The sequence below is a fragment of the Hyla sarda genome, chromosome 3, assembly GCF_029499605.1.
Source record: "Hyla sarda isolate aHylSar1 chromosome 3, aHylSar1.hap1, whole genome shotgun sequence".
In the NCBI taxonomy this organism is placed as follows: Eukaryota; Metazoa; Chordata; class Amphibia; order Anura; family Hylidae; genus Hyla; species Hyla sarda.
The window spans coordinates 316637283-316647039 of NC_079191.1; the positions used below are offsets into that span (position 1 = coordinate 316637283).

At 49.1% G+C, this 9757-nt stretch overlaps 1 protein-coding gene across 1 annotated transcript; it reads right to left on the reverse strand.

Moving 5' to 3' along the window:
• Positions 1-398: 398 nt before the first annotated feature.
• LOC130360780 (protein spinster homolog 1-like) lies at positions 399-9055 on the reverse strand. The gene is made up of 2 exons (XM_056563348.1): positions 8959-9055; positions 399-1994 (listed from the first exon to the last, which is right to left on the reverse strand). The coding sequence occupies exon 2, from the start codon at positions 1967-1969 to the stop codon at positions 455-457; it is 1515 nt and encodes a 504-aa protein (XP_056419323.1). The 5' UTR covers positions 1970-1994; positions 8959-9055; the 3' UTR covers positions 399-454.
• Between the last annotated feature and the right edge of the window lie 702 nt (positions 9056-9757).

The following is a 9757-nucleotide window of genomic DNA, read 5'->3' on the forward strand; positions in this document are numbered from 1 at the left end:
ATGCTACCTAATGTTGGGAAACTGCTACCTAATGTAGGAAATCTATGCTACCTAATGTGGGGAAGCTATGCTACCTAATGTGAGGAAACTATGCTACCTAATGTGGGGAATCTATGCTACTTAATGTTGGGAATCTATGCTACCTAATGTGGGGGGCTTGAATGAGCTGCGGCATATGGGAGGCCTTAATAAATAATTAGAAACCTATACAGCAAGTGACATATGGGGGTCCACCTGAGTAAGTGACACATGGAGGGGGGGTGCTGAACAATTGATGTTTTGGGTGGGGGGGGAGGGCACAGGCACATTCTTTGCACAAGGGCCCTCTGCTGTCTGTGTCCGCCCCTGGGTAGAGAATAAGGGGTAAAGTGGAACATAGAACAAATGCAGTTATTTTTTTCTTAATTTTTTTTTTAATGAAGTAAACGAGATAAAGGTAAGCAATGACTTTTCCTCAGTCTGAAGCGCGGTCCTCATCGGCAGGAAGCAGTGAGGAGGAGGAGGATGACGGAGGTTCTGATTCCATCTCTGCTTCTTTTTCGTCCCTCTCTATATATAGGGCCGTGGCCATGAAGAAGGCCCCTCCGATGACTGCCATTATGGTGCAGGTCATGAGGGCATACTCCAGGCTGCGGTATTTCAGAAGAGGGGATTTGGCATATCCTCGTTCGTAGGTGTCAGATATCAGGCCGATGAGGTACGGGCTGCCGGCGTCACCTAGGAGGTGATAGATTGTCATCTGCACGGCCAGGGCTGAAGATCTCCTCCACGGAGTTACTACTTTTAGTATAATGTCAGATATGAGGGTGAAATTTACTGACAGAAGCGTCTCTCCGATGAAGATGAAGATGTTGGTGGCAACGAGGCTGATGTTGCCAAAAGTCAATGCCAACAGAAGAAAAGGGGCAGAGAGCATCATCGCGCATCCACACACAAGCGGGTCGGCCCGTGGGTTGGATTTGCGATATCTTTTACTTATCTCCGTCCCTGCTACAACTCCCAGAATGCCGGAAACGACTGTAACCACACCAAATATTAGGATGTCGTGATAGTCACATGGTTCAGCACGGCAAGGGTCCTTCTCTTGTAGGAGTGTTCGTGCGTGGGTCAGGTATGACGGACCCCACACACCTATGGCTCCCACTATGAAGGATACCGCCGTCGATCCCATGGTGGTTAACATGAAGCTTCGATTTTTAAATAGTTTTTTCAGATCTGTCGCCCATTTGGCAAACTTCTGGGATTTGTTGTTCTTCTTCCCGTTTGTAGTTGTTCTTGGAAGCTCCTTTGTGACCAAAATCATCAAAGCCACAGCTATGAGGCCCAGGCCAGGGGTGACCCGAAATGCCCAGTGCCAATCGCCCCTTGCTGCATCAGTCACTTTGGGCCCGATGATGTATCCTAGTCCGCAGCCTACAGGTATGACGGAGTAAAACACGTTCAGCATGCGGGTCCGCTGGTCACTTGTAAAAAGGTCTGCAATGATGGAGGGGGCAATGGTGCAGAAAGTCGCCTCTCCGGCTCCAACCAGTCCACTCGTCAGCAGGAAGAGCAGGAAGTACCCGTCAGGGATGAATGACAGGGTAAGTGTCATGCTCAGCCAAACGATGACTCCTGCGCAAACAGTATACTTCTTATTACAGTGGTCGCCCAAATATCCGGCAATTGGTGCGACCAGCACGTAGCTTCCAATGAACAATGTATTCAATAAGCCGGACAGACTAGCATTGGTGTCATATGCTTTCTGTATATAAGGCAGCACCCCCGCCACGCTGGAGCGATTTGCATAGATGAGCAAATTAACAAAGGCGAGGATCACTACGGTGATGATGGAACGTGCGGTGGACATCACGCTTAGAGATGGCAGGTTCTGCCTCTCAGGGATATCGCCCTTTTCTACATCCATATCACTATGGTCCTCCATTGCTTCTTCCTCCTCCTTCAGCAATGGGTCTTGTGGAGAGGCCATGGTCACAGGTCAGAGCCTGAAAACACTAGAGAGAGAGAGATAAGTGAACACATTAGACAACATGTCATCATTCCTGTCATTATACAATAGATCCTTCATACAGAGCAGAAATGTCCAGCACAGAACCACAAGATAACACTAAGACCATCGCAGCCTCAGAAGAAGACGCTTCTCTATAAGTGTTTTATATGGAGACGTCTTCCCTGAGGTTACCAATGTCTGATAACCCTGAACCTGTCCGGTCCTAGTAATATCTGATAACCCTGAACCTGTCCGGTCCTAGTAATATCTGATAACCCTGAACCTGTCCGGTCCTAGTAATATCTGATAACCCTGAACCTGTCCGGTCCTAGTAATATCTGATAACCCTAAACCTGTCCGGTCCTAGTAATATCTGATAACACTGAACCTGTCCAGTCCTAGTAATATCTGATAACCCTGAACCTGTCCGGTCCTAGTAATATCTGATAACACTGAACCTGTCCGGTCCTAGTAATATCTGACAACCCTGGTTCTGTCCGGTCCTAGTAATATCTGACAACCCTGAACCTGTCCGGTCCTAGTAATATCTGATAACCCTGAACCTGTCCGGTCCTAGTAATATCTGATAACCCTGAACCTGTCCGGTCCTAGTAATATCTGATAACCCTGAACCTGTCCGGTCCTAGTAATATCTGATAACCCTGAACCTGTCCGGTCCTAGTAATATCTGATAACCCTAAACCTGTCCGGTCCTAGTAATATCTGACAACCCTGAATCTGTCCCAGTAATGGTGGATTATAAGGGCTTGGCTGTATGGTCACTGGGCCATGTGAACTTCATACTGTAGATACATTTGGGCTATCCTGCTATATACATTTACTAATAATGAACCTACCCCACCTCATTGGGATCTATCCGTCCTCTATATGGCTTTCTGCCACTAGTTGATTTGAAAATTTTCCCTTTCGGAGTACCCGGAGTATTTCTATTGTTAGTACACACAGAATTCTATTATATAATATTATATTTCTGCCCTAATCTTTCTGTTATTCTTTTACTACATCACCAAAACTTTCTCATAGACTTATATCTTTTAGAACTTCATGAATTAGGACTCTTTTTCTTGGGGGCTTTTTTGGGCATAATTGCATTTTAGCAGTTTTGCAAGAAAAAGCTCTGGTCATGATACTATCTGTGCGTTTTATTATGTTTAATGCCTAAGCCAAGTATTGTCACAATGCTATGAGAAATATAACTTTTGTTATTTCTTTTGGAAATTAATTTCTTTTTTTTTTTTGCTAAAACAATAAAAAAAAGCTGTCAAACTAAAAGCCCTGTTGTCACGATGCCGGCTGGCAGGTAGTGGATCCTCTGTGCCAGAGAGGGATTGGCGTGGACCGTGCTAGAGGATCGGTTCTAAGTCACTACTGGTTTTCACCAGAGCCCGCCGCAAAGCGGGATGGTCTTGCTGCGGCGGTAGTGACCAGGTCGTATCCCCTAGCAACGGCTCAACCTCTCTGGCTGCTGAAGATAGGCGCGGTACAAGGGAGTAGACAGAAGCAAGGTCGGACGTAGCAGAAGGTCGGGGCAGGCAGCAAGGATCGTAGTCAGGGGCAACGGCAGAAGGTCTGGAATCACAGGCAAGGAACACACAAGGAACGCTTTCACTGGCACTAGGGCAACAAGATCCGGCGAGGGAGTGAAGGGGAAGTGAGGTGATATAGGGAAGTGCACAGGTGTAAACACTAATTGGAACCACTGCACCAATCAGCGGTGCAGTGGCCCTTTAAATCGCAAAGACCCGGCGCGCGCGCGCCCTAGGGAGCGGGGCCGCGCGCGCCGGGACAGAACTGACGGGGAGCGAGTAAGGTACGGGAGCCGGGGTGCGCATCGCGAGCGGGCGCTACCCGCATCGCGAATCGCATCCCGGCCGGAGGTGGTAACGCAGCGCCCCGGGTCCGTGGAACCGACCGGGGCGCTGCAGTGAGGGAAGTGTAGCGAGCGCTCCGGGGAGGAGCGGGGACCCGGAGCGCTCGGCGTAACAGTACCCCCCCCCTTGGGTCTCCCCCTCTTCTTGGGGCCTGAGAACCTGAGGATCAGACTTTTGTCCAGGATATTGTCCTCAGGTTCCCAGGACCTCTCTTCTGGACCACAACCCTCCCAATCCACTAAAAAAAAAGTTCTTCCCCTGACCTTTTTAGAGGCCAAAATCTCTTTGACAGAGAAGATGTCCGAGGAGCCGGAAACAGGAGTGGGAGGAACAGATTTAGGAGAAAAACGGTTGAGGATGAGAGGTTTAAGAAGAGAGACGTGAAAGGCATTAGGGATACGAAGAGAAGGAGGAAGAAGAAGTTTGTAAGAGACAGGATTAATTTGACACAAAACTTTAAAAGGACCAAGATAGCGTGGTCCCAACTTATAGCTCGGGACACGGAAACGGACATATTTAGCGGAGAGCCATACCTTGTCTCCAGGGGAAAAAATGGGAGGAGCTCTTCTTTTCTTATCTGCGAATCTCTTCATGCGAGAAGAAGCCTGTAAGAGAGAATTTTGGGTCTCTTTCCATATGGTGGAAAGATCACGAGAAATTTCATCCACAGCGGGCAGACCAGAGGGCAAGGGGGTAGGGAGGGGGGGAAGAGGGTGACGGCCGTACACCACGAAAAACGGAGATTTGGAGGAAGATTCAGAGATTCTGAAATTATACGAGAATTCGGCCCAAGGTAGAAGATCTGCCCAGTCATCCTGGCGGGAGGAAACAAAATGTCGTAAATAGTCACCCAAGATCTGGTTAATTCTCTCTACTTGTCCATTGGATTGAGGATGGTATGCAGAAGAAAAATTTAATTTAATCTTGAGTTGTTTACAGAGAGCCCTCCAGAATTTAGACACAAATTGGACGCCTCTATCCGAGACGATCTGTGTAGGCAACCCGTGAAGACGAAAAATGTGTACAAAAAATTGTTTAGCCAACTGAGGCGCTGAAGGAAGGCCAGGAAGAGGGATGAAATGTGCCATTTTGGAGAATCGATCAACGACCACCCAAATAACAGTGTTGCCATGGGATGGGGGTAAGTCAGTAATAAAATCCATACCAATCAGAGACCAAGGTTGTTCGGGGACAGGTAGAGGATGAAGAAAACCAGCGGGCTTCTGGCGAGGAGTCTTATCCCGGGCACAGATAGTGCAGGCTCGCACAAAGTCCACCACATCAGTCTCTAGAGTCGGCCACCAATAGAAGCGAGAGATGAGTTGCACAGATTTCTTGATGCCCGCATGACCTGCGAGATGGGAGGAGTGACCCCATTTGAGGATCCCAAGGCGTTGGCGTGGAGAAACAAAGGTCTTTCCTGGAGGAGTTTGCCTGATGGAGGCTGGAGAAGTGGAAATCAGGCAGTCAGGAGGAATGATGTGTTGAGGAGAGAGTTCAATTTCAGAGGCATCTGAGGAACGAGAGAGAGCATCGGCCCTAATGTTTTTATCAGCAGGCCGAAAGTGAATTTCAAAATTAAATCGGGCAAAGAACAGAGACCACCTGGCCTGACGAGGATTCAGCCGTTGGGCAGACTGGAGGTAGGAGAGGTTCTTGTGATCGGTGTAAATAATAACTGGAAATCTTGATCCCTCCAGCAGATGCCTCCATTCCTCAAGTGCTAATTTAATGGCTAGAAGCTCTCGATCCCCGATGGAGTAGTTCCTCTCCGCCGGAGAGAAGGTCCTGGAAAAAAAACCACAAGTAACAGCATGCCCGGAAGAGTTTTTTTGTAGAAGGACAGCTCCAGCTCCCACTGAGGAGGCATCAACCTCCAATAGGAAGGGTTTAGATGGGTCAGGTCTGGAGAGCACGGGAGCCGAAGAAAAGGCAGACTTGAGTCGTTTAAAGGCGTCTTCCGCTTGAGGAGGCCAGGACTTGGGATCGGCATTTTTTTTTGTTAAAGCCACAATAGGAGCCACAATGGTAGAAAAATGTGGAATAAATTGCCTGTAATAATTGGCGAACCCCAAAAAACGTTGGATGGCACGGAGTCCGGAGGGGCGTGGCCAATCTAAGACGGCAGAGAGTTTATCTGGGTCCATTTGTAGTCCCTGGCCAGAGACCAAGTATCCTAGAAAAGGAAGAGATTGGCATTCAAACAGACATTTCTCTATTTTGGCATAGAGTTGATTATCACGAAGTCTCTGAAGAACCATACGGACATGCTGGCGGTGTTCTTCTAGATTGGCAGAAAAAATCAGGATATCGTCCAGATATACAACAACACAGGAGTATAGTAGATCACGAAAAATTTCATTAACAAAGTCTTGGAAGACGGCAGGGGCGTTGCATAGACCAAAGGGCATGACCAGATACTCAAAGTGTCCATCTCTGGTGTTAAATGCCGTTTTCCATTCATCCCCCTCTCTGATGCGGATGAGATTATAAGCACCTCTTAAGTCCAGTTTGGTAAAAATATGGGCACCTTGGAGACGATCAAAGAGTTCAGAGATGAGGGGTAGGGGGTAGCGGTTCTTAACCGTGATTTTATTAAGACCGCGGTAGTCAATGCAAGGACGTAGAGAGCCATCTTTTTTGGACACAAAGAAAAATCCGGCTCCGGCAGGAGAGGAGGATTTACGGATAAAGCCCTTTTTTAAATTTTCTTGGACGTATTCAGACATGGCAAGAGTCTCTGGGACGGACAGAGGATAGATTCTGCCCCGGGGTGGAGTAGTGCCCGGGAGGAGGTCAATGGGACAATCATAAGGCCTGTGAGGAGGTAGAGTCTCAGCTTGTTTTTTGCAAAAAACGTCCGCAAAGTCCATATAGGCCTTAGGGAGACCGGTTACATGAGGAAGCACAGGGACACGGCAAGGTTTACTGGGAACCGGTTTTAAGCAGTCCTTGGAACAAGAGGGCCCCCAACTCTTGATCTCCCCAGTGGACCAATCCAGGATTGGGGAATGGAGTTGAAGCCAGGGAAGTCCAAGAAGGATTTCAGAAGTGCAATTGGGGAGGACCAACAGTTCAATCCTCTCGTGATGAGATCCGATGCACATTAGAAGGGGCTCCGTGCGAAAACGTATAGTACAGTCCAATCTTTCATTGTTTACACAATTGATGTAGAGGGGTCTGGCGAGACTGGTCACCGGGATGTTGAACTTGTTGACGAGAGAGGCTAAGATGAAATTTCCTGCAGATCCAGAGTCCAAGAAGGCCACAGCAGAGAAGGAGAAGGCAGAGGCAGACATCCGCACAGGCACAGTAAGACGTGGAGAAGCAGAGTAGACATCAAGGACTGTCTCACCTTTGTGCGGAGTCAGCGGACGTCTTTCCAGGCGGGGAGGACGGATAGGACAATCCTTCAGGAAGTGTTCGGTACTAGCACAGTACAGGCAGAGATTCTCCATGCGGCGTCGTGTCCTCTCTTGGGGTGTCAGGCGAGACCGGTCGACCTGCATAGCCTCCACGGCGGGAGGCACAGGAACAGATTGCAGGGGACCAGAGGAGAGAGGAGCCGGGGAGAAGAAACGCCTCGTGCGAACAGAGTCCATATCCAGGCGGAGCTCCTGACGCCGTTCGGAAAAACGCATGTCAATGCGAGTGGCAAGATGGATGAGTTCATGTAGGTTAGCAGGGATTTCTCGTGCGGCCAGAACATCTTTAATGTTGCTGGATAGGCCTTTTTTAAAGGTCGCGCAGAGTGCCTCATTATTCCAGGATAATTCTGAAGCAAGGGTACGGAACTGTACGGCATACTCGCCAACGGAAGAATTACCCTGGACCAGGTTCAACAGGGCAGTCTCAGCAGAAGAGGCTCGGGCAGGTTCCTCAAAGACACTTCGAATTTCCGAGAAGAAGGAGTGTACAGAGGCAGTGACGGGGTCATTGCGGTCCCAGAGCGGTGTGGCCCAAGCCAGGGCTTTTCCAGACAGCAGGCTGACTACGAAAGCCACCTTAGACCTTTCAGTGGGGAACTGGTCCGACATCATCTCCAAGTGTAATGAACATTGGGAAAGAAAGCCACGGCAAAACTTAGAGTCCCCATCAAATTTATCCGGCAAGGATAGTCGTATTCCAGAAGCGGCCACTCGCTGCGGAGGAGGTACAGGAGCTGGCGGAGGAGATGATTGCTGGAGCTGTGGTAGTAACTGTTGTAGCATAACAGTCAGTTGAGACAGCTGTTGGCCTTGTTGCGCAATCTGTTGTGACTGCTGGGCGACCACCGTGGTGAGGTCAGCGACAACTGGCAGAGGAACTTCAGCGGGATCCATGGCCGGATCTACTGTCACGATGCCGGCTGGCAGGTAGTGGATCCTCTGTGCCAGAGAGGGATTGGCGTGGACCGTGCTAGAGGATCGGTTCTAAGTCACTACTGGTTTTCACCAGAGCCCGCCGCAAAGCGGGATGGTCTTGCTGCGGCGGTAGTGACCAGGTCGTATCCCCTAGCAACGGCTCAACCTCTCTGGCTGCTGAAGATAGGCGCGGTACAAGGGAGTAGACAGAAGCAAGGTCGGACGTAGCAGAAGGTCGGGGCAGGCAGCAAGGATCGTAGTCAGGGGCAACGGCAGAAGGTCTGGAATCACAGGCAAGGAACACACAAGGAACGCTTTCTCTGGCACTAGGGCAACAAGATCCGGCGAGGGAGTGAAGGGGAAGTGAGGTGATATAGGGAAGTGCACAGGTGTAAACACTAATTGGAACCACTGCACCAATCAGCGGTGCAGTGGCCCTTTAAATCGCAAAGACCCGGCGCGCGCGCGCCCTAGGGAGCGGGGCCGCGCGCGCCGGGACAGAACTGACGGGGAGCGAGTAAGGTACGGGAGCCGGGGTGCGCATCGCGAGCGGGCGCTACCCGCATCGCGAATCGCATCCCGGCCGGAGGTGGTAACGCAGCGCCCCGGGTCCGTGGAACCGACCGGGGCGCTGCAGTGAGGGAAGTGTAGCGAGCGCTCCGGGGAGGAGCGGGGACCCGGAGCGCTCGGCGTAACACCTGTGTATGTATGAATAGAAGAGGCTGAGACTTACCTTGTGATTCTCTCTTCAGACAAGGAACGGTCAAAATCTTGAATTCTCTATCGCAAATAGAAACTCTCTAACAAACACTTTGCACCACAGGTTGTGAATGCAAAACACACTGAAGAGACTGCAGCCAGCGCGCACCTCCTTGTACAGCTTACGGTGACATCATCACAAGCATGTGTGACATCACAGGGTTCTAAACCATCTTCAGGTATGTGTATATCTGTATAGTAAATGTGAGTAGCCGTATTAGTCCAGTGATGCAGATTGTAATACCTTTTTTATTGGACTAACAGAATTTTGTAGAGACAAGCTTTTGGGATTCCTCCTTGATAATTTATAAAGTCCTTTGATCATTAGTCCTTGACTATTGGACTTGATAAAGGGAGGAATCCTGAAAGCTTGTCTCTACAAAACTCTGTTAGTCCAATAAAAAAGGTATTACAAGAGACTGCAACATATTTTTTGATTTGTGTGTGGATATATATATATATATATATATATATATATATATATATATATATATAGTTCCAAGCGTGAGTAGGTGCCTCCAGCTAGGGTCCGTGTCCAGGATCCTGCATACGTAGTTCCAAGGAAAATGCTGTGGCACTCAAGGTATGGTGAAAAAATGCCACTTGATAATGATGGTGTGAGACCATTGAAACGTTGCTCTTTGCACATTTGGGATGAATAAATAGTTTTCATTTTTTCACCATACCTTGAGTGCCACAGCATTTTCCTTGGAACTACGTATGCAGGATCCTGGACTCGGTGCATTGCCGTAGAATGAGATTTGCCATAGAAT